The sequence below is a fragment of the Notothenia rossii genome (genome assembly GCF_949606895.1).
Source record: "Notothenia rossii genome assembly, chromosome: 4".
NCBI classification, from domain to species: Eukaryota; Metazoa; Chordata; class Actinopteri; order Perciformes; family Nototheniidae; genus Notothenia; species Notothenia rossii.
The window spans coordinates 89,202,507-89,227,578 of record NC_136902.1 but is presented as its reverse complement, the minus strand read 5'-3'; the positions used below and the strand labels follow the sequence as shown (position 1 = coordinate 89,227,578).

Genomic DNA, 25,072 nt, shown 5'->3' with positions numbered 1-25,072 from the left:
GTGTGGCAACATTAGAGGGCTCACCGCAAATGCTCCATTATAGAAATGTGTAGAGTTCACGAGTACTATTATAGCAGCACAATGAACAAGACTCTTTATTTTAAAATAATGAAAGCACTTATTCGGAAGAGGGTTAAGACCACATGAAAACAGTAAGAATTCTGAGAAAAAAAATCAGATTTTTGTGAAAGAAATCTGAATTCTGAATAAAAAGTTAAAATTCTGGCAATCTGAATTTTAAAAAAAAATGATGGAATCTATAAAAAAAAGACAATTCTGAAAATAGTGGACTAAAAAAAAGACAGGATTCACAAAGAAAAGTCGGATTTTTGAGAAAAGAAAAAGAAGGTCAGATTTATGAGAGAAAAAAGTAAGGATAAATGACAGATATGATTCTTTAAAAAATGAAAGAATCTAAAAAAACAATTCTTAAAAAGAAGTCAGTATTGTGACTTTTTTCTCAGAACTCAAAAACCGTTAAGAAAATTCACACGTGCCGCTAAATCTCATCCTCACGTGTGCAGATGTAGGCTACTCCTTATAGAGGGCAACATGTAGTAGGCTAAATGTGCTGCATTTATATGACGCTTTTCCAGTATTTTTCAAGTGTCAACTTTATGGCCTTTAAAACACTTATAGTAAGTGCGTAAGAACCGCCTCTCCAGTGCACCTCTAGTAACACTAGAACTGCCACTGCTTGCATTACTATTTTTCTAGATAAAATCCAACTTGACCCACGACAAGGGTTAAAGGAGATCTGGCACAACTTGAGCTTGTCCTCTTGACAGTAAACAGCTGCGCACTAGTCCTTTAAGGGCAGGGGGGAAAAGCGCACACTTCCGGTTTCTACAGACAAAAACAGAGAGAGGAGCAGCCCAGCAGAGACACAGCAGAGGACGATCACAGAGACTTTTGTGCAGAGAGGCTTCCACACATCCTGCAGAGACTCGGAGCCATGGGGAAGATCAGCTTCCAGCCTGTGGCGGGACAGAAACTGGACAAGGAGGACCATGATGGCGACAAGACAGAAATACTCATCCCGCATCCGATGGTGGGTAAACGCACCTCTTAATGCCATTATTCTTATATCAAAATGCATGTGTCGTCTTTATGTGATATGATCCCCTGTGTAATGAGATCCTGCTGCAGTTGTTCTGCACCTCCACGAGCAGCAGGGTCTCTGACAGCACCCATCGCCATTTGGGTTGCAAACAAAACATGGCCCTGCTCTGCGCCACTACGATAATTGCATGTTTTATGCAAGTTGTGAATGTGCAATTGCATTTTCTTTGTTCAGGACGGAATAGAAGATTAGAAGCTGTTTAACAATGTAAATTATTAGTTTTTTATTGTATTTGTTCTATAATTGGCATGGTGTCTGATGACTTCCTTCATTGCAGGTTCAAATACGAAAGAAAAAACACCCCTTGAAATGAAATGCAGAAATTGCATGAGTTTTTTTGGCTGACAAAATGGCAGATCTGGGGCTTGCAGCGCATGCAAGATTATTTTTGCACTGCTCTAAAAGAGGCAGGGTCCTTAACTTTACTGTAGCATCATCCCAGCATCTCCTTTTAGCAAAGGTACACGATGAGCCCCGGCCCTGATGGACTGTAGACAGGACAGCAGGCATGCATGAAGTGATTATGGTGGAAGAACAGAGCTGTCAGACTTTAGGAATCTGTTCCCAGAAGTGTGTGTGTGTGTGTGTGTGTGTGTGTGTGTGTGTGTGTGTGTGTGTGTGTGTGTGTGTGTGTGTGTGTGTGTGTGTGTGTGTGTGTGTGTGTGTGTGTGTGTGTGTGTGTGTGTGTGTGTGTGTGTGTGTGTGTGTGTGTGTGTGTGTGTGTGTGTGTGTGTGTGTGTGTGTGTGTGTGTGTGTGTGTGTGTGTTTTTTTTCTCTCTCTCTCTCTCTCTCTCTCTGCTAAAATTAGGAGCAGAAAGTGGAATACAAAGACTTTGCTCCTTTATCTTTTTATATCATCTCCCTTTTGAAATGATGATTGAATGTGTTCACACAGGATTGTCATCATTTCTCTTTGAAGGTTAGAACAACAACCGTTTCCCATCATCTCAATAATATTGCCTTTTACTGATCCGGCTAAGAATAGCTGAAGGTCTCTGAAGTTTTCTCCTTTAAGTGTATATGTATTTCTGAAGACAAATTGCCTTTGGAGCAGATATGTATATTCTATAAGAAAGCAACCAGCGTAAGAAATGAAACAAACATTTGGGGTGCAGCTTTTGTCCCCATTGTTTAAAAATGAGGACACATGAAGAACAATGTTCAGGGGCACGAATATAATGTGAAATGAGCCCAGATTTAAAAGCATACAGTAATTACCATATTTATCTAGCATAGGAAATGATGCAGCTGCAGTTTGCTGGCTGCTGCGATGGAGTCATTAACAGCTAAATAAAGACTTGTAATAGAACAGTATGTGTCTGTCTCATAAACACAGCTTGTATTGAACACATATATAGATGATTGCATAATTGTGTATATAAAAGCAGAAATAGCTTTCATATTCTGTGCCTCTACTGTGACATGTCTTCATGCGTTAATGTTCAAAAAGCTCTTTATTTTTCCACCTCTTTTCACCCTCTTTCTGAAACCAGAGCTGCTCTGATTGGTTAGCTGGCCGGCTCTGCTGTGATTGGTCAATGGCTTAGATATGTCCCGCCCCTTAGCCTATCACGTACAATGTGTTGGAGCGCTAGCCAATAGAAGTGCGAGTGTTCCATACTGATGTCACTATGTTACAGAAGTAAACAAAGGAGTCCAATCGAGGCGTTTCAGGGAGGGGGGGGCAAACTCCCTCTGAACAGATAGTAGCCGTTGCAGACCATTTACATGCACTAAAACCTATATAACACACTACAGGAAAGGGTAAACCCCCCAAAAAGCATACTAGGGCCTCTTTAAGGGGCATAAGATTTATTTGAGCGTTGTTGCCCTTTGACCCCCTTCATTTCCTGAAACTGATAGCAAACCAATGTTATTTCTTTACAGAGAAATACATTTCCCCGCCACCAGCTACACAGCACTCCTCTGTGGGCCGTTAATTCTGTGAGCGGCTACTATCTGAATGGCACGCTGCGGCTCATGTTGGCGCGTGGCAGCAGCAGATGGGCTGCGAGACTGGAGGCGTCTGCGAAGATTACTCACCAGCTCACTCAAGTTTTTTTATTTCGAGCGCGCCGTCATCCCTGCCTCTGGCTGGGCTCAGCGCTACTCTGCTAATTCCTGCTCGAAATGCAGCGCCGCTATTTGTGTGGGCTTCTATTTTAGCAGTTCGTTAATTTGGGTCATTCTCCACAGGCTCGTCATGGTGAAGATGAGTGTATGAAAGAAATTGGATTGAAGCTGCCTGGAAATGCTTTTCTGTGTCGATTTGAAGTATATTTACAATATCCACGGCCCCTGGTAGACATCACACACACACACACACACACACACACACACACACACACACACACACACACTAATAATAATGACCGTAACAACCCTGTGGGGCAATAATATATAATATATACTATTACTCATGTCATTACTGGCTATTTCTTTGTGTGTGTGGGAGAGAAACTCCCTCTGGAGGAAACAGATATTATAGCTTTTGCACAAAAACCTACATATTACTTCTTTAACATTTGACCCTTCTACTCTTCTAATCGTATTCTTGCCTTGTTTTCTGTGCTGTCCCTTTGCTGTGAAAATGCAAATGTCTCCGCTTTTAGGACGAACAAAGGATTTCTGATTTTATACCCGTGTGTTTTTCCAGGATGACGATGATCTGGTTCTGCCGCTGCGACCCAGGAAGTCTGCCCTGAACAGTGTGTGCTGCATGACGTTCGGCCTGGTGATGTTCATGGCTGGTCTGGTCCTCGCCTCCATTTATGTCTACCGCTACTACTTTATACCTCATGTAAGCCCTGCGGTGACAATACTCTACTTTAGGGTTGCACAATAGTTCGAAATGTTAGTGTTAGGAAAATATTACTGGTCCCCGGCTTGAGCTTGATTCTCAGGATCCATGTATCTGTGATCCTCTCCAGAATGGAAGGAGTCATCACATACAGAGCATCAACTAGTTCCTGAACAGTGTCCTTCACATGCTGATATCCAAGAGAGGGAGTTACAGTCACAAAATAGTTTTTTTTAGAAAATCTCAACATTCAGACTTTTCCTCAAAATTCTGAATTTTTCTCAAAATCTCAAACATTTGGACTTTTTCTCAATATTTTTGACTTTTTCTCAAAATTCTTACTTTTTCTTAAAATCTAAATTCTCACCTTTTTCTCAAAATTCTCACTTTTTCTCATAATTCTCACTTTTTCTCAAAATTTCAAAATTCTCACTTTTTCTCAAAATCTCAAAATTCTCACTTTTTTAAAATCAAAATCTCAAAATTCTCACTTTTTATCAAAATCTCAAAATTCTCACTTTTTTTAAATCAAAATCTCAAAATTCTCACTTTTTATCAAAATTCTCACTTTTTATGAATACTTAACATTTTTAATAATCCCTGGTCCCCGGCTTGAAGGATCCATGTATCAGTGATCCTCTCCAGAATGGAAGGAGTCATCACATACAGAGCATCAACTAGTTCCTGAACAGTGTCCTTCACATGCTGATATCCAAGAGAGGGAGTTCCACAGTCACAAGATGGAGGAATAGAAAGCAGTATTCAATGTTTACTTCAGATTAGCTCCACGTCAGAAATGAGCATGCTTGTCATATGTCTCTCTCCATAGAGGCTGAGTCATCATGTTAATCACATAGCTATCATATGCCTCAAACAGTCCTGATGCTCTTCTAGCTAATCACACATCCTGTCATGTTCACAGCTACAGTTGGGATGCCTTTGTTATCATGTGTACTCTCATATTGTACATTCAGTATTTTCCCAACAGTTAGTTAATCTACTTTTTCTTTAGTACAGGATCTTTTTCCTGCCTCTGGTTGTTTGTGTTTTTTAGATTGGGCCTTGCGTCAAATCCTATATTTCTAAATAAAAGTATGTCCTTTTCAGTTATTCAAGTCACTGCTCTAAAAGAAAGATGTTCCTGCCACATATCAGTTTCCCAGTGTTCCTGCGAGTGTATTGAACATTGCACGTATTTGACATAAATAACTTGAAACGAGAACACTCTAAGTTTACAGTTAGATATTTAGACAAATGTCACAATTTCAGCAAATCTGACAATATAAAGTTGACATGTGTACGTCTTCAAAAAGTTTGGTGTCCAAACTACGGCCCGGGGGCCAAATGCGGCTCGCGGACCATTTTAAATCGGGCCTCAGCTAATTAAAAAAGTATAATGGAATATGGCCCACAAAATAAATTTGTGCCTGTCTTATATTGTACTTCTTAAATATAAATGTACACATATATTATTATTATATTATTCATGTGGTAATGAGACCACTTTTCAAATACATTCAGTCAATTAAAGTTGGAAACATTTTCTAACATATCTTAGTTGATAAGAAAGGAGCCCAATGACTTATTTATATAACAAGCTTGAAATACACTCTTCATATTTCTCCTTATTATAATTAATCTGAGGGATGAGCTGCCAACACTCACAAGCATCACTTACCTACATTTGATTGATCGATTTAACTTATAACTGAACCTATGAGGCGATGTACCGCTAGTGAGCGGCTCGGCCCTTCGTATATTTTTCTGTCTGGCCCTCGGTGAAAAGAGCTTTGGACACCCCTGACCTACTAATTCATTGGTTGAGTTATCGGCTATTCATTCCCAATAGCGTAACGTGTGTGTGTGTGTGTGTGTGTGTGTGTGTGTGTGTGTGTGTGTGTGTGTGTGTGTGTGTGTGTGTGTGTGTGTGTGTGTGTGTGTGTGTGTGTGTGTGTGTGTGTGTGTGTGTGTGTGTGTGTGTGTGTGTGTGTGTGTGTGTGTGTGTGTGTGTGTGTGTGTGTGTGTGTGTGTGTGTGTGTGTGTGTGTGTGTGTGTGTGTGTGTGTGTGTGTGTGTGTGTGTGTGTGTGTGTGTGTGTGTGTGTGTGTGTGTGTGTGTGTGTGTGTGTGTGTGTGTGTGTGTGTCCGTCCAGAACCCACAACTAGGCTACTCAGAACTCTGCAGGGTGATCTACGATGTTGACGACCCTGAGTACGGCGAGCTGCGCCGGCTTCTGGAGCTCGAGGAAAATGTCGATATCTACCTGGATGAAAACTACGAGAAGATCAGTGTGCCCGTGCCTCACTTTGGAGGCAGCGACCCCGCTGATATAATCCACGACTTCCACAGAGTGAGAGCAAACACGCACGTATTTGACATAAATAACTGGGATTCAAGAAGGTTTTATTTTCATATGCACAAAGCAAGTGTAGAAATAGAAATGCAATTCTTCTGACCTGAGCTCCTCCAACAAAGCAACATATATAAATAATAAAATACTCAATATGTCAATAGAATATGAAATTAAATAATGTAAATAGAGCGGTGCAGGGTTGATGTATTTACCCGGGGGTAAGCTGCTGGTTCCCTCGACTAAAAAGCAATTGGGTTTCTCCATAGGCTTTTGGAAAATAGCTGGAAATAAGATCTGTGGAAAATGGACCTGTTTGATAAATGCACGTTTTGCTCAGCCGGATAATATCCACATGTCTACCCTACTTTTATAATGTTCGAATCATAAATCTAATTGGCAGAAGCTAAATGCTAACGTTATGCTATAAAGGAACTACAGCAGAGTCCAGCAGCACGACTTCAACGTCACGCCAACTTAAGATCCATATTGAAAAATACAGATTCTAAATGGTACAAGTTGAAGTGTTTGTTTGAACAGTCTGCAGGAGGCAGGTACTTGCTTTCAAGCAGAACAGGGCAAACAAACTTAGAGGAGTGTTTACGTGTTCGGCGTAATGACGTGCAACGGCCTCGACAACTTCTAGTCCTATTCAGCCACTCGGTAACAACCATCGTTTTTCAGACACGTCAACTCTTCAGAAATCACCAGTGGGGTCACTGCTGATGGATTTAATGCCGTAGAACAAAACGTGATCCGTCTCTTAAATGTGTCTCAACCACAGACCTTATTTCGAGCAATTTTCCAAAACCCTACGGAGAAATTCCGTTGGCTCTGAGACGAGGGAACAGGAAGTGGTGAAATGCTAACTCACTTCCGGGTTTTAGGACTCGTCACTGCACCACTCTATTAAGACAAAATGAAATACAGTTTATGCGGTTAAAAACAAACGGGAATGTTTATCGGGGCACTAGAACACACCAAGTGTACTGTTAGATCTTTACTACATGTAACTGTAAGTTGAAAGAAGTCAATGAAAAAAAAGGAATATCGTGATCAAATGTCACCATCACAGCAGATCTGACAATGTAAAGATGGCACATGTACGTCATCAAAAATGGTGTGTTTTCCTTTGACCTACGAAGTCATTGGTTGAGTTATCGGCTGTTAATTCCCAATTTAGCGTAACATTTGTCATGTGGTAATTATATCAGAAAATTGGTTTTATCCAACCTACTCTCTAGGTCGGAGGAGTTTGTTAAAGTTCAGTAAAAATATGAGAAGGGTCTAGCTTCGGCCGCGGACAGTACAGTACACTACACGACACGCCCACCTGACACGACACTACGGTGGCTGAGAATGGTCTAGCTACGGCCGCGGACGAGAAGCCCCTCACTGCAGTGCGCAGTGCCTCAATGAGCTCGATGTGGGCGGGATCTCAACGTGGGCGGAGCTTCACAGATGACGCATTGCATCCTGTTTCCCTGGTAGCAGTTCTCTTCCCTCCCTTCAATCTAACCCTTCCCTTCCCCCCATCCTAACCCTAACCACTCCCTACCTTTTTACCTAATCCTAATCTTCATTCCTCCCTCCCAAACCTAAACCCCAAAACCTCTCCTCCTGTCGTGTAGTGTCGTCAATTCACTTTTAACGGTAGTGCCTCTCAGCCACCGTAGTGTTGTGTCAGGTGGGCGTGTCGTGTAGTGTCCACGGCCGCAGCTAGACCATATTGAAAAATATTGGAAAAGTGACCATTATTCAAAATGGCCGACTTCCGGATGGGCGGGGCTAATGAAAGCCGATTTGAAAATGACATTAGCAATGTGTGTACCAAATGTTGTGAATATCAGAGCAAATATATTCAACTAGTTTGGAAAAGGTGGACTATATCATCAAAATAGGGTCTTCTTGACACATAGCTCTTTTGTACTCGGACCCTAACATGACCACATTTTTACTCTAAAGCCATGCTACCAAAAAGACATTTTGACCTGATGATGGTGCTAGAGAAAAGATCACCAAAGTAAGTTGGCTTCATTTTCTTGGGACTGCAAATGTCCAACATATTAATGGCAACCAATTCAATACATGTTGAGTTTTTTTATTTTGCTAAACACGGCAACGTGCCCACAGCCTCAATGCTAACAAGTGTGAAATTGTCCAAACGTTACTATAACTGCCCAAACATGACAACATTAACAGCACAATTTACACTTTTTGATGATCTGCTTTATTATCCAGGGACTGACAGCCTATCACGACATTGCTTTGGACAAGTGCTACGTCATCGAGCTCAACACCACCATCGTGATGCCTCCACGCAACTTTTGGGAGCTCCTTAACAACGTGAAGGTAACACTACAGCAATGATAGACAATGCTATATCTTCATAAGCACCATCAGAGGAATGGATTTATTTTTTACCTTTCCAAAATGATGAAGACTTTTGAAAACATAAATGTGACTTTTTAACTGTACAGTTGAATGTTAAAGAAACGACAACGTAGCTCTCCCGAGGGTCAAAAGCTAAGCTGGGCAATTTATTTTAGAAGTATTTCTGTTAAAAGTTTGTTTACGTCCCAATAGCATTTAAAAAATCTACGATCACACAGGTCTGTATTAGGCCTGTCAAATCATTTCATTTGGTGCATATACCATTTTTTCGTAGCCTTTTCAAGCTCCTACCTGTACGCCCTCTGATCTGGTTGTTTAACACGGTAAGAGGTGTGTGTTTTGGGAAAGTGGATTTACGGAAAAACTTGAAGTGAAGAGTTGGACTAATTTAAAATCTGTCTTACATCTTGCCCAGCCCAACCTGAACGACTGATCAAAGCAGAAAGTGACAGAAACATATAATCAAAAGTAGACTTTGGGATGTAGTGACTAGTTGGTAAACAACAGTAGTTAGCGTGCTAACGGCTACGCTAGACAGAGCAGAAGATGCTAATATTGAGTCCCTATAATATCTATTTTTGACATCTCACGCTTGGACATTGTTTCATAGATGTTATTCAAATGTTTCACATAAATCCTGTCAACAATCCACATTGAGCAACAGTTTCTGACGGAGGAATATCAAGTGGAGACTTTATGATAACTTGCACTTTGAATTGCCCGAAATAAACTACCTTAAGTTTTAAAGGTAAGCATTATCAAAGTATAATGTGAGAACATCCAATCCAGTCTGTTTTAGTAGCTTTTGTCAGAGTAGATAGAGAGATAGATAGATAGATAGATAGATAGATAGATAGATAGATAGATAGATAGATAGATAGATAGATAGATAGATAGATAGATAGAGGGATAGATAGATAGAGGGATAGATAGATAGAGGGATAGATAGATAGATAGATAGAGAGATAGATAGATAGAGGGATAGATAGATAGAGGGATAGATAGATAGATAGATAGATAGAGGGATAGATAGAGGGATAGATAGATAGAGGGATAGATAGATAGAGGGATAGATAGATAGATAGATAGAGAGATAGATAGATAGAGGGATAGATAGATAGATAGATAGATAGATAGATAGATAGAGGGATAGATAGATAGAGGGATAGATAGATAGATACATAGATAGATAGATAGAGGGATAGATAGAGGGATAGATAGATAGATACATAGATAGATAGAGGGATAGATAGATACATAGATAGATAGAGGGATAGATAGATAGATACATAGATAGATAGAGGGATAGATAGATAGATAGATAGATAGAGGGATAGATAGATAGATAGATAGATAGATAGGTAGAGAGATAGATAGAGGGATAGATAGATAGATAGAGGGATAGATAGAGGGATAGATAGATAGATAGATAGATAGAATGATAGATAGAGGGATAGATAGATACATAGATAGATAGAGGGATAGATAGATAGATACATAGATAGATAGAGGGATAGATAGATAGATACATAGATAGATAGAGGGATAGATAGATAGATAGAGGGATAGATAGATAGATAGATAGGTAGAGAGATAGATAGAGGGATAGATAGATACATAGATAGATAGAGGGATAGATAGATAGATAGATAGATAGATAGATAGATAGAGGGATAGATAGATAGAGGGATAGATAGATACATAGATAGGTAGAGAGATAGATAGAGGGATAGATAGATAGATAGAGGGATAGATAGAGGGATAGATAGATAGATAGATAGATAGAGTGATAGATAGAGGGATAGATAGATAGATAGATAGATAGAGGGATAGATAGATAGATAGAGGGATAGATAGAGGGATAGATAGATAGAGAGAGATAGAGAGATAGATAGATAGATAGAGGGATAGATAGAGGGATAGAGGGATAGATAGAGATAGATAGAGAGAGATAGAGATAGATAGATAGATAGATAGATAGATAGATAGGTAGAGAGATAGAGATAGATAGAGAGATAGAGATAGATAGAGATAGATAGAGAGAGATAGAGATAGATAGATAGATGGATAGATAGATAGGTAGAGAGATAGAGATAGATAGAGAGATAGAGATAGATAGATAGATGGGTACTTTATTGATCCCAATTTGGGAAATATTTGCGTTGCATCAGCATTAAAAAAACAAGGCAATGTAAAACAAGAGAAATTAAGACACAAGAAACAAACAGTCCAAAATATGTATTATCCCTGTGAGCTCGTTGTTGTTATTGTTGTTATTGTGCCTCTGTCTCTGCAGAAGGGGACGTACTTGCCTCAGACGTACATCATCCATGAAGAGATGGTGGTGACGGGGAAAGTTCACGACATGCGTCAGCTCGGACCCTTCATCTACCGGCTGTGCAGCGGGAAGGAGACGTACCGCCTGAGCCGCCGCCTCACCCGCAGACGTGAGCTGGGTTTTGTATTCAAATAATTACATTTTAATATTTACACTGAAAAAAAAAAATAAGGAAAACAAGGTGTTCTCGCTTGTAATAAATAGACAAATCTGCAAAGTGAACATTTGCTTTGGTAAGATTTCTGGAAATAAGACGGGATATTCAGACGAATCAGATCTCGTTATTAAATGGGAAAACTATGTGTTTTCAAGAGTCTTTGACGAAACAAGATACTTCTGTCTAGAAACAAGACCCCATATCTCACTGCATCGTTACTCCTTAAGTTATTAGCTCTTATATCTCGTGTCAAAACATATTCAGACTAGAAATTAGACAAATATACAGTCAAGGAACAAAGTTAGTGGAAGCAGGAGGAGCTTAAACTTCAGTTTTTGTATTCTATAAGATAAATACATCATATTGGTTAACTGGACTAATGAAATTCAATATTAGAATGGGCAACATAGTTATTTAAAAGGATTATAGAGAGGTGCAGGAATGAGTCTTAGTTAAACCTACATATTTGTTAGCATTTTAGCACTTTATGCTTACAATACTTTTTTGTACTAGTGCAGTAACATCAATTATCACTAATGCGTGTCACAGGTCCAAACTGCATCACTTAAATGACCAGAAATACACCAACAACGTGTGAACCGTCCTGGAGACTGTTCATGTTCTCTTGTGCAAATTAACCTTTCTGTACAATTCTTTGTGGACGCTATTTTCAGTACATTTGAAAGGTCACCAATTATACAAGATCTGCTTCTCCATGTCTCTTCTACATCAACATGTGTCCCCTCTTCTTTATGTCTCTTCTACATCAACATGTGTCCCCTCTTCTCCATGTCTCTTCTACATCAACATGTGTCCCCTCTTCTTTATGTCTCTTCTACATCAACATGTGTCCCCTCTTCTCCATGTCTCTTCTACATCAACATGTGTCCCCTCTTCTTTATGTCTCTTCTACATCAACATGTGTCCCCTCTTCTTCATGTCTCTTCTACATCAACATGTGTCCCCTCTTCTTCATGTCTCTTCTACATCAACATGTGTCCCCTCTTCTCCATGTCTCTTCTACATCAACATGTGTCCCCTCTTCTTCATGTCTGTTCTACATCAACATGTGTCCCCTCTTCTTCATGTCTCTTCTACATCAACATGTGTCCCCTCTTCTCCATGTCTCTTCTACATCAACATGTGTCCTCTCTTCTTCATGTCTCTTCTACATCAACATGTGTCCCCTCTTCTTCATGTCTCTTCTACATCAACATGTGTCCCCTCTTCTTCATGTCTCTTCTACATCAACATGTGTCCCCTCTTCTTCATGTCTCTTCTACATCAACATGTGTCCCCTCTTCTTCATGTCTCTTCTACATCAACATGTGTCCCCTCTTCTTTATGTCTCTTCTACATCAACATGTGTCCCCTCTTCTTCATGTCTCTTCTACATCAACATGTGTCCCCTCTTCTTCATGTCTCTTCTACATCAACATGTGTCCCCTCTTCTCCATGTCTCTTCTACATCAACATGTGTCCCCTCTTCTTCATGTCTGTTCTACATCAACATGTGTCCCCTCTTCTTCATGTCTCTTCTACATCAACATGTGTCCCCTCTTCTCCATGTCTCTTCTACATCAACATGTGTCCTCTCTTCTTCATGTCTCTTCTACATCAACATGTGTCCCCTCTTCTTCATGTCTCTTCTACATCAACATGTGTCCTCTCTTCTTCACGTCTCTTCTACATCAACATGTGTCCCCTCTTCTTCATGTCTCTTCTACATCAACATGTGTCCCCTCTTCTCCATGTCTCTTCTACATCAACATGTGACCCCTCTTCTTCATGTCTCTTCTACATCAACATGTGTCCCCTCTTCTCCATGTCTCTTCTACATCAACATGTGTCCCCTCTTCTTCATGTCTCTTCTGCATCAACATGTGTCCCCTCTTCTTTATGTCTCTTCTACATCAACATGTGTCCCCTCTTCTTCATGTCTCTTCTACATCAACATGTGTCCCCTCTTCTTCATGTCTCTTCTACATCAACATGTGTCCCCTCTTCTCCATGTCTCTTCTACATCAACATGTGTCCCCTCTGTGGAAAGAGACTCTGAAAGTTTCAGGAACAAAGATTCTCTCTCTTTTTGATCCATTTCTATAAAAACCTGTCTGAAAATGAGCTGATCAGATTTTGGCCACTTTATGATGTCATAACGATGTTTTGTCTTGTGTAACCATTAGCCAATCAGCAACCAAGGTAACCCCCCCCCCCCCCCTTATCACCTGAATCTCCTCCTAGAGCACCATTGAGTTCTTTATAACCAAATGTCTCTCAGAGGGGCGTGGGGAGGGGCTCCTTATTTTCATCTAAAGTAACAGACAGAGAATCAGCACTTTGGAAACAGGGCTGAAACAGAGGGGATTATGGGTAATGCTGCAATGATCTGTTTGGTGTTTGGAGCCAAACACTTCAGAGACATGTTTTATATATATCTAAGACCTATGATATATTGATGAACAACAGTATAGGGACCTTTTTAAGGCCCGGACACACCAAGCCGATTTCAGCCGTCGATAGATGTCTGTCTGTCGATGAGCGTCCTGTCGCCCTACTCAGATTACTATATGTGCTACTTGGCCGTCGGCTAAAGTCTTTGTCATCTGATTTGCGACTGTCAGCTTGGTGTGTCTGGGCCTTTAAACGAATCATCCTAATGCAAAGTGTTGGGGACAAATTCAGACATGTCCCCAGTATAAATGGAAAGCACTCTATTGCTTTTAAACTCTCCTCTCTCTGTGTCTCGCCCTTTTTTCCCTCTCAGGCATCAACAAGCGCGATGCGAAGGACTGCCACCACATCCGTCACTTCGAGAACACGTTCGTGGTGGAGACTGTTATCTGCGATGACGCGTAAACACGATTACCCCCCCCCACTCTCCATCCAAAGGCACGTCTCCAGCCACTGTAGCACCAACTGTGGATCTAAACACGTGATTTCAGTTTGATTATTGCACATTTTTCCCTCGTAACAATTATCTTTATTTCAATTATTTCACTTCCTATCTTTTTTATGAGTCTTTTTTTTTTTGTTATGTTACTGTGTGATGCAAGCTGTTGTTTCCATCACAGGATTTTCCTTGTAGCAAAGTCCTAAAGCCATGATGAATTGTAATTTCCTCTGGGGGTTTTATGATGGTTATGGTCGTCGGGGGAGATGACTGTTGCCATGTGTTGTCAGGGCGACTGTACTTTTAGTTTTTTCTTCTCCCCTGGAGGGTACTTTGTGTTTCTCAGTAGCACTCACACACACATTACTGCAGAACATGACGCCATTGCTTCTCTGAGCAAACATAACGCATTGATTTCTTATGTTCGCTGTAATGTAAACGGGTCATTTCAGAATCAGAGGACGTTTTAAACATCCAAACTTTGAATAATGAACCCTTTATTCTCACATTTCCTGTTGTGTATTTGAAAAAAACAGGTAGTAAATCATCAAAACAATGTATTTGTCCCGCTCTGGCATCAATGGTACATTTTATCAGATGCTTTGTTTGTGGCTTGTCAGCAGCGCTTAATGGTTTGCTTAAAAAACGTGTAGAAATCCACTTAAAAAAAGGTTTATTAGCCTCTTAATGTGTCATTTTAAATCAGTTCATTTTGAGGTAATTGTTAAGAAACATTGTTAGCAGCCTTAACATGCTTATACTGTGAAACTAAAGTAATATCAACAATCAACCAAATGATGTTATATTAAACATGTAAGGGAAAAGAGAGAAATGCCATGTTAGGGGGGGCTCGAGGCTATTTCAAATAATACTTTGAAACCCCTTTTCCTACCATTTTGTTTACAGTCAGTCTAAGGACAAGTTTGTTTAACACAACAAGGGCATGTTTGAGCATTTGTTGGCATGGATTATTGGAAATGCCAGTGACCGTCCTCCATTTCTGGAATGACCCAAACGTGTAACTGCTGACCGGCCGCTTGCCTCTTCATCCTTTTGCTTGCTTTTTTATTTCCTAAAGTTGCATTGTGCAGAGTCTGCATTATGTCTTCGTAACCTAATCCATAATTGAAACTTGTAAAGACCAATGTTTATTTTTCTCATTTCTTTTTCATTAATGCTTTTGTGAATGATTTCAAAATATACGTTTTTCCTTGCATGTGTTTATCTATAATTGAATAAAAAACAGCGCTGTTAGAATGTTTTGTAAAACCACGTTTAAAGCCTTAGTCCAGAGTCAGAGACTGGACTAAAGTCAGTACTAAAGGGAGCATATTATATTATGGTATGTTAGTCAAATGAAAACAACTCTGTATTTTATGTCTGCTGATTAAATCATGAAATATGTCTGTGAATAAAGTAGTGAAAATTACTGGTTATCTGTTGAAGCTTTGTTCATTTCTTTGACTCCCAAAATGACCCAGCAACATTATCCTGCAGCTAGAATGTTTTAAATTCAACAAATGTTAATATTGTGTGAGTTTTCTCACAAAACACATGCTGATTAATTAATAATCCGACAGCAGACGGGGAGGATCTGCATTACGTCATGAACACATTTTAAATCATCCACGAGTAATCGTTGTAAATGTAATTAGCCTGTGATGATTCAGATTATCCTGAAATGAATATCTTCTCTGACTCGTTTCATATTAACTACACACCACTGGTGGAACATTATGCATGTCTGTTGTCTCTTTAAAGGTCACATATTATGCAAAATCCACTTCTTCATGTCTCTTCTACATCAACATGTGTCCCCTCCTCTTCATGTCTCTTCTACATCAACATGTGTCCCCTCTTCTTCATGTCTCTTCTACATCAACATGTGTCCCCTCTTCTTCATGTCTCTTCTACATCAACATGTGTCCCCTCCTCTTCATGTCTCTTCTACATCAACATGTGTCCCCTCTTCTTCATGTCTCTTCTACATCAACATGTGTCCCCTCCTCTTCATGTCTCTTCTACATCAACATGTGTCCCCTCTTCTCCATGTCTCTTCTACATCAACATGTGTCCCCTCTTCTTCATGTCTCTTCTACATCAACATGTGTCCCCTCCTCTTCATGTCTCTTCTACATCAACATGTGTCCCCTCTTCTTCATGTCTCTTCTACATCAACATGTGTCCCCTCTTCTCCATGTCTCTTCTACATCAACATGTGTCCCCTCTTCTTCATGTCTCTTCTACATCAACATGTGTCCCCTCTTCTTCATGTCTCTTCTACATCAACATGTGTCCCCTCTTCTCCATGTCTCTTCTACATCAACATGTGTCCCCTCTTCTTCATGTCTCTTCTACATCAACATGTGTCCCCTCTTCTTCATGTCTCTTCTACATCAACATGTGTCCCCTCCTCTTCATGTCTCTTCTACATCAACATGTGTCCCCTCTTCTTCATGTCTCTTCTACATCAACATGTGTCCCCTCCTCTTCATGTCTCTTCTACATCAACATGTGTCCCCTCTTCTCCATGTCTCTTCTACATCAACATGTGTCCCCTCTTCTTCATGTCTCTTCTACATCAACATGTGTCCCCTCCTCTTCATGTCTCTTCTACATCAACATGTGTCCCCTCTTCTTCATGTCTCTTCTACATCAACATGTGTCCCCTCTTCTCCATGTCTCTTCTACATCAACATGTGTCCTCTCTTCTCCATGTCTCTTCTACATCAACATGTGTCCCCTCTGTGCAAAGACATTCTGAAAGTTTCAGGAACAAAGATTCTCTCTCTTTTTGTCCTGATCCATTTCTATAAAAACCTGTCTGAAAATGAGCTGATCAGATTTTGGCCACTTTATGATGTCATAACGATGTGTTGGCTTGTGTAACCATTAGCCAACCAACCAAGGTAACCCCCCCCCCACACACACACACACCTTATCTGAATCACCTAGAGCACCATTAGGCGCTTTCACACCGGAGTACTTTCCCCGTTTAGTTCCGGTAGTTCCTGGGATTTTGCGTTAGAGAACTTAGTTCAGAGAATTTCCCCCCCCTTTCCAGTGCCTGCTAGAGAGGTGGTACTTTCCTGGGGAGAAAAAAGTACCAATTTCTGATTGGCTGGGTGGATTGCAAACCACGCCCCGTAAAACTCCGAAAGGTTTTGTGAAGCCGCCATTTTATTTGCTGGCATTAGCATGGTTAGCATTAGCCCCGCGCACCAACGGAGAGAGACTAACTTATGACAACACAAAAGAAGGTGTCGGCGTTCTGGCGATTTACTCGGAAGGCTTCTGTAGGAGCTGCTGGGAGTGCTGGGAACTAAGTACGGCAAAGTACTTGGTGTGAAAGCGGCTAATGTGTTTTTTTAACCAAATATCTCTCAGAGGGGAGTGGCTCCTTATTTTTAATCTAAAGTAACAGACAGAGGCTGCAGTTGAATAGTCCATTTAGCTTAGGAACCTTCCTAACCGAGTGAAATGACCCGGAAGTCCCTCAGTGGCAGCCATGATAAGTGCCGTTCGAATTCTCTAGAATGATAGGAAAGGAGGTTTCAAACTTCCTTTATAACCTCCTTTAGCTTAGGAACCACTGGACCTCCCTAACCGACAGGAGAGGAAAATGCTGCCCCACAATGCCTTGCAGCCGCAGCATTTGACGTCACACAACAGTCGGCCGTTCACGGACACAAACGATTATGACGGAGAAATGATATCATGAAAGTTACGGTGCTTATTAAGCATTTTAAAACGTATGTGGTAAGTTGCCAAAGTGCTTTGTTTTTAACTTTCATCAGTATTATAATCAAAAAGAGAAATATGAACGTTAGTTTTTACTGAAATGATCAAATAAAGTCAACATTTCACTGAGCTGTGTGGGGTTTGTTCAACTTTTAAAAGATGTTTGAATGGTGATATACACAGTGATAGATGTTAAGGACTAACGTTTATAATAAATACATTCGTATTTATTTTAAGATATTTTCATACAATCATACGTATTGGGATCATTTGTATTAATGAGGACCGGAGGGAGAGGGTGACGAGCGAGTTTCACTTTCCTTTTTCAATTCCAACTTTGGTCATGAAGAATATGTTTCTCTGTTGTCCACGTTCATAAAGCATAAAGCAACAGCATCAGAGCACGGTGTAGAGTCTCTAGATGAGTCCCTCGTTCTTATTAAACATCCATGTTGTAGTCCGCTGTATAGAAAACTGTAGTTTCCATAGTTTCCCCACAGCAGCAGACGCACACAATGACGTCCGCTGGCGCATCAGAAACACGTCGGATAGTTAAAGTGCAGTCGGATTCTCTAAAGTACCGCAGTCTCTTCTCCTAAGTCCTTTTGAATTCTCCTATCCACTATCCACTATCCCTTAACCCCGTGACGTTTCACTCAAGAGGTCAAGGAATAGACGATAGGGTTAGAATTTAGGAGCTGATTTTTGGACTATTCGACTGCAGCCAGAGAATCAGCACTTTTGAAACAGGGCTGAAACAGAGGGGATTATGGGATGCTGCAATAATCTGTTTGGTATTTGGAGCCAAACACTTCAGAGACAGGTTTTGTATATATCTGAGAGCTATAATGTGTTGATGAAAAACATTATAATAGGGGACCTTTAACATGCAAGAACAACATACATATGAAGAGGGAAAGATGGTGTGATGCAAGAGCTAAAAGAACCATGAAGACATTACAAAACTAAAAATAAATGAGCTACTTGATGCAGGGCCGCCCCTGGCCAACTTGGGGCCCCAAGCGACATTGTGAGATGAGCCCCCCCCCCCCCCCCCTCCCCCACTACTTCTACTAATAATTATAATCATAATCAATTCAATAATATAAATACTATACGCACAGAACTGCGCGGAGAACTGCGCACAGCAGCTGAGGCCCTCTGGGCGGGGCCCCCTGCAGCCTGCATGATTGGCCTGTAGGGAGGGGTGGCCATGACCTGATGCAATACTATGTGGAAGAGAAAACCCTCTCACAGTACAAGTGCAGCATAAATACATAATCAACATCAGAACAAGCAGAACAATGAACGAGGAATCGGATGCTGGGCAGGTGCATGCTCTGAATTAAAGGAAGGAGGTGTGAACATGATGTTTAATGTTGCGTTGACATTTTTCAAACATACTATGAATAATTTCAACGTATTAGTTATAGTAGTTGGATGTGTGTCTGATTTTTGGGACATACTATATTGTGTTTTTTTTTTTACATAGGATTTTGGTTTCATACTATACTTTGATGTTTTCTTTAGACTTACCATAGATTTAAAAGATATATATACCAGCTTTTTAATCATGATACAAATCAGCCTAATGTGGGTTATGGTGGTTCACGCAAACACAGGACTTTCACCCAGGAGACCTCAGTTTGTGTCCTGTTTAACCAAAAGTCATGAATAATTCACAACTTAACCTAGTTATACGTTTAAAGAGGGCGTGGTCTACATCCTCAGGAAGTATGTGGTTATTGTTTGGGCTTGTGTTAGTCTCCAGGAAATGAATGTGAGTCTGTCAAATGAACCCAAAGTGATATTGAAAGGCAAAATGCTCCTGTAACTGAACCACTCCAAAAAAAAAAAGCCATTACGAGGCAGAGAGATCTCATTACATCACCAAGCTCTGTTTCGCTGAGCAGACACACACACACACACACACACACACACACACACACACACACACACACACACACACACACACACACACACACACACACACACACACACACACACACACACACACACACAGCAAGAACAGAAAACAGATGGGACAACTGGTGCTTCCTCACCTTTCTCACAAACACACACACTCTGCAACACTGTTACAAACACAGCACAACTGTATCACACACACACACACACACACACACACACACACACACACACACACACACACACACACACACACACACACACACACACACACACACACACACACACCCCTCCAGGGACTATATATTGAGCTGTCGAGAGGGGAAGATCCTCCTGACTCCTGAATTGTATTTTAGAAGGATTTAACATTTAACTTAAATTATCCTGATTTGGTAACGATGGTTTTCTCAAAGGCCCAATTTCTCGTCCTTCTTCTCCTCTGGAGCTTCACTGATGCTGGTGAGTTGATGGTTGTTTACTCACAGATTTAAAATTGGCGTTTCGACAGATTCATTATATGATAAAGCAACGACAAAGAAATCCACACATATGAGGACTTTTGAAAGCTAAACTCGTACTCTCAGCACAATTGTGTCAAAGCCTGTTTGCAGCTGTCAAAAGACAAATCAAACTGGTGCAGTAAATCCCTCGGGAACTCACGTTAGATTTGGACTGTACCTGAAATACATCAGAGTACTACAACTCAGTTTGCAGGTAGAGAGCCAGCCTCCACGTCAGTGACAAGAACACTAAAGCTGTTTTCATCAATCAAATGGACAACAGGGCCCCCAATGACAAGCACTGTAATGACTACAATCTGAAATCCTGATAACTTGCTCATCAGTTCAGCTCGCGTGTCACATCGAGGGCTGTATTTGTGTGACTGTGCACGATTATGAATCTCTGTTTTCCTGCTGCTTGGTTTCTTTTGATGTCAGGACGGATTCTGATGAAGATGAAGCAGCGTGTGCGGGATGTTCAGCTGCAGAGAGCGAAGCAGCGTCTGCTGACGGCCACTCTCCAACACGTGAAGGAGGGCCGGATCCACCAGCAGCTCGACCACTTCAACCGGCAGGAGGCTAAAACCTTCCCTCAGGTAGACAAACATCAACTATCAATGATATCCAGAGGAAGGAGATTCAAAGGGTGTATTGTCAAAGGTTCAGCAGCTACAGCGAAAATAAGTCCCAGGCTTCTCCAACAATGGAACACACAGTATATTTAACACATAAAAACAAAGGAAATACAAAATAATGCAGGTGATATAATGGAGGAATATATACATTCTGTAAAACAGAGTGAGATAAAACTGAATTGAACATAAAGTACTGCATGTTGTTATAGTGTATGATTGTGTGGATATGTAGATTAGAAGCAGATATGCGTGCTGTAACATGATAACATGACAAAGGCCAGACGGTTCAGACCCACAAAGCATCTTTAAAGTGTACTGTGATCATAGAAGAACACTTTCATAACCTGCACAAAGGAAATATTTAATGGATTTAATGGATCGAATATGACGCCTTCATGTTATTTCTGAGGCTGGTTTAGTGTTTTTTTGCTCCCAACGCAGCAAAGCTATTGAAACAGATATCTTGTCAACTCAAACCATTGAGATGTGCTGCTTTCAATTAGCTTTAAATACACAAACTAAAGTGAGAGGAATCTAGCAAAAGCAGTTACTCTTCCACTGCAGGGCCTCGCTCGGCTAAGTACGGTATGGCTAGGCCTCATTAGGCCTTGGTAGGCCAGGCTCACTTTATGCTGCGTTTCCAATACAGTTTAGTAGCTGGGGCAGTAACTATGGTAACACAGTGTAGACGGAGCCGTGACGTGACTTCAATGTGAACCACAAAACCAACATCAGCCGTTAGCTGTTAGCCCTCAGAGCTCACAGCTCCTCATATCTGTTCAGAAACTAGACAGAAGTTAAACAAGTCCAAACCACAGACTGTCTGTGTCATGGAGAATACAGTCGTTGGTTTATTTATGTCTGTAGGCCGTTGTTGTGAGTGTGGACGGTCGGAGCATATACTGCGTTAGTTTAGCCAATCTCCATTCAGGAAACACAAATTTAATTTATTTTTTATTTGTAGCATACTCAGCCCGGTTGTTGGCCCGGAAAGAACCTCGATTTTGGAGAGCCAGAAAAACTGTGAAAAAGTACCCGCTAGCCGGAACTACGCCAAGTGGAAACGCAACCAAAAACGGTCCGTGCACGGCACGCTTACGGCCCCTACACACGGCATCGTGCATTGAAGGTTGCCGGTGGGCCTGTCTGACGCTCGACCAACAACCAATCACATGAATCTCCCGCCCCAGACACACAAGCAGCGGTTTGATTGGCTAGAGCCTGTACTGGCATATGATTCGATTGGCTGACTCTTCCGTTGAAGCTTCAAAAGTAGAACATTGCTCTCCTTTTGAAGCGAGCAACACGAGCAAAGCTACGCGTTGCTCCCACAATGCAGTTCAGCGAAGCGTGACATCACTCCATTCAAAGTGAATGGGCAGAACCGTTGAAGCTTCAACGCAGGCGGTCGTGTGTAGGGGCCGTTAAACCGCGCTGTAGTGGAAATGCGCCATAATAATCAGAGTGTATTCAGCTTCGTTTAGCTCTTAATGTCATTTGAGGGTGATAATGTGGATGTAACCTATCAGCGTTAAATAAAGGATTACTTACACCGAGGCTAGGAATGTACGTCTGGTTTGGATCAACCTCAATAACACATTCCTTTACTTTCTTTAGTTATGTTCTGCTTCTTTCTGCCTGTGTTTCCCTGCAGAGGTTCTTTGTGAACGAGGCGTTCTGGCAGCGCCCCGATGGTCCCGTGTTCCTCTTCATCGGAGGAGAAGGACCCGTCTATGAGTTTGATGTTCTGGCAGGTATGTGTCCTCACCTGTCTGTCAGCAGAACAGCAGATTGGTTGAACGGAGTATTTGCAAGAAAGTTAAATCATATTTCAATGAATCTGTTTTTGAAAAGGGACAACACTAAACAAAGAAACACTTGTACATGTTTCTCAAGAAATCTCGTTTCCCCACGCAGCCTGAAGCTGTTAGGCATCCTTCAGAATAATGCAAATAATACAATATAATAGTTAAAATATGCTACAGCGAGGTAAGAAGCAAATGCAAAACACTAGAAATAGAACATAAATAGAGTTTGCTGACATTATACATACATACAAATGATATGATATATTCTCAAACTGAGCAATAAGACAGAATAATAATAATAATAGATTTATTTTGTGAGCGCTTTTACAGGTGCTCAAAGTCGCTTTACAGAGGTAAAGAAAAGAACAACAAATAAATATAGTTAAAGTCACATTAAAATCAAGCAATACAAAAACAATCACACTTTAAAAACCAGTTTGAAGATGTGAGTCTTTTGAAGGTGGTGAGGTCAGTGCAGTCTCTGATGGGTTGTGGGAGTAAGTATGTAAGACATGTAAGTATTGATTAAATATATACACTCAGAAATCTTTGAAAACGAGTTCTTCTTTCTTTCTTCAAACTGTCTATTTTTCTTGTTTTAATAAATACCCCCTGCAGCACAGTGAACTTTGTTTCCTCAGGACACCACGTGGACATGGCTGCAGAGCACGGAGCGCTGCTATTGGCTGTGGAGCATCGTTTCTATGGCGAGAGCATCAACCCGGATGGCCTCAAAACAGAGAACCTGGCTCACCTGAGCAGCCAGCAGGCGTGAGTGTGTGAGTGTGTGTTTGTGTGTGTGTGTGTGTGTGTGTGTGTGTGTGTGTGTGTGTGTGTGTGTGTGTGTGTGTGTGTGTGTGTGTGTGTGTGTGTGTGTGTGAGGTATTTGGTTTGCCAAAAATAGGTAATACTAATGTTATCAGTCAGATTTACCCTTAACTTTGTTTTTGTTAATTTTGTCTCATTGTTGGCGCATCCTATTCACTCAAAACTGAGTGTGTAGGGAGCATGAGTCAGAGTCTATCACTATAACCTCAAACTGAAATGATTTACATTATCTTCACAATCGACAAACGCTTTCATAAAATGTTATAATTATCGCCAATACGGGTATAGAGTAATTTTATGTCCCTGGGCTACTATACGTTTTGTATGTGTGTATTCCCCAGGCTCACTGACTTGGCTGTTCTCCACCAGTACATCATCCAGAGATTCAGTCTGAGCCGCAGGAACATCTGGATCAGCTTCGGCGGCTCGTACTCTGGAGCGCTTTCCGCCTGGTTCAGAGGAAAGGTGAATACAACATGTCCCAGCACTAGACCATCGGTGAACAGAGTGTCACACTAGATACGTTCCTTTCTCATGTGAGACCCGTTTAAACATGGTCTTAGAACCCAACCTCATATTGAATTGAAAGGCACTATACCGTAGATGCATTTTCTACTTTACCACACAAATCGATAGTATTACTAACAAAGCACTTATCTACTAATAAAGGACTGGCTTATCTAAAGCCAGTTGAGTAGCACTTGAAATGTTTGGCTCTATGAAACCTGATGTACTTCTATGATTCTGTTGAGTTGGTCGAAAGGGCAAAACGTGGTATATTGACAAATAACCCACTCAAGACGTGACATGGATACAATATTGTATCTTATTTATTTCTAATGACCGGTGCTCATGTCACGTGATTGCAAACGTTCCCAGTGAGAGAAAAAAACATGGCGGCCGGCCGATTTATTTTTGGTGGAAAATCCTAATGTAGAATAGTTTGGCCGTTATAATGCTTTTTGATTACATTTCTAGCAAGAAGTTTATATTGTACTTTTAGAATCCATGTCCGGTGGATGTGTAGGATCCATAGTTTGAAAGATATTACGAAGGTTATTTGAACTTTTTTTTGCAAAATATTGTATCCATGTCACGTCTTGAGAGGATTATTTGTGAATTGACTATGTTTTGCCCGGTCGACCAACGTAGCTATTACACGTTATTCTGTGAGACTGGGTTGAAATAGACGCCAAATTCAATGACAATCTCCATATTAGTGTAAATGTAATCTCTCTGTTCCTCTTGCAGTTTCCTCACCTGGTGTTCGGAGCTGTGGCGTCTTCTGCTCCTGTCAAGGCCGAGCTGGACTTCTCTGCCTACAGTGACGTAAACTGGCCCAAACCATGGTCCCAATATGAGCATATTCTCAGGGCTGTAGCCAGGAGTTTTTAAATATAACTCCTAATGCATCTGAAGTCGCTGCTAAGACATTTTTGACAAGCTTTAGGGAGTCAGTGAGGTGCATTTGAGACTTCAACATTTCCAAAAATAAAAGCTGAGATTTTCCATTGAACTTCATAGTCATCGTATTAAGTATACGTTGTGCTGTTAGAAATGGATGTTGGTTAAGCTCCCAC

At 40.9% G+C, this 25,072-nt stretch overlaps 2 protein-coding genes across 2 annotated transcripts in view; both read left to right on the top strand.

Annotated features, from left to right (window-relative positions):
• Positions 1-809: 809 nt before the first annotated feature.
• Positions 810-15,483, top strand: LOC307035277 (integral membrane protein 2C-like). Its single transcript, XM_079674394.1, has 6 exons — positions 810-1,051; positions 3,780-3,923; positions 6,075-6,272; positions 8,514-8,624; positions 10,963-11,113; positions 13,929-15,483. The coding sequence occupies exons 1-6, from the start codon at positions 956-958 to the stop codon at positions 14,018-14,020; spliced, it is 792 nt and encodes a 263-aa protein (XP_079530520.1). The 5' UTR covers positions 810-955; the 3' UTR covers positions 14,021-15,483.
• Positions 15,484-20,043: 4,560 nt separating this feature from the next.
• The window catches only part of prss16 (serine protease 16), an 11,645-nt gene continuing 6,616 nt past the window's right edge, over positions 20,044-25,072 (top strand). The window contains exons 1-6 of the mRNA XM_079674637.1: positions 20,044-20,180; positions 20,660-20,817; positions 22,511-22,610; positions 23,306-23,435; positions 23,834-23,957; positions 24,744-24,821. Coding sequence (XP_079530763.1) covers positions 20,120-20,180; positions 20,660-20,817; positions 22,511-22,610; positions 23,306-23,435; positions 23,834-23,957; positions 24,744-24,821 — 651 coding nt within the window. The 5' untranslated portion in view covers positions 20,044-20,119. The remainder of the gene's footprint in view (positions 20,181-20,659; positions 20,818-22,510; positions 22,611-23,305; positions 23,436-23,833; positions 23,958-24,743; positions 24,822-25,072) is intronic.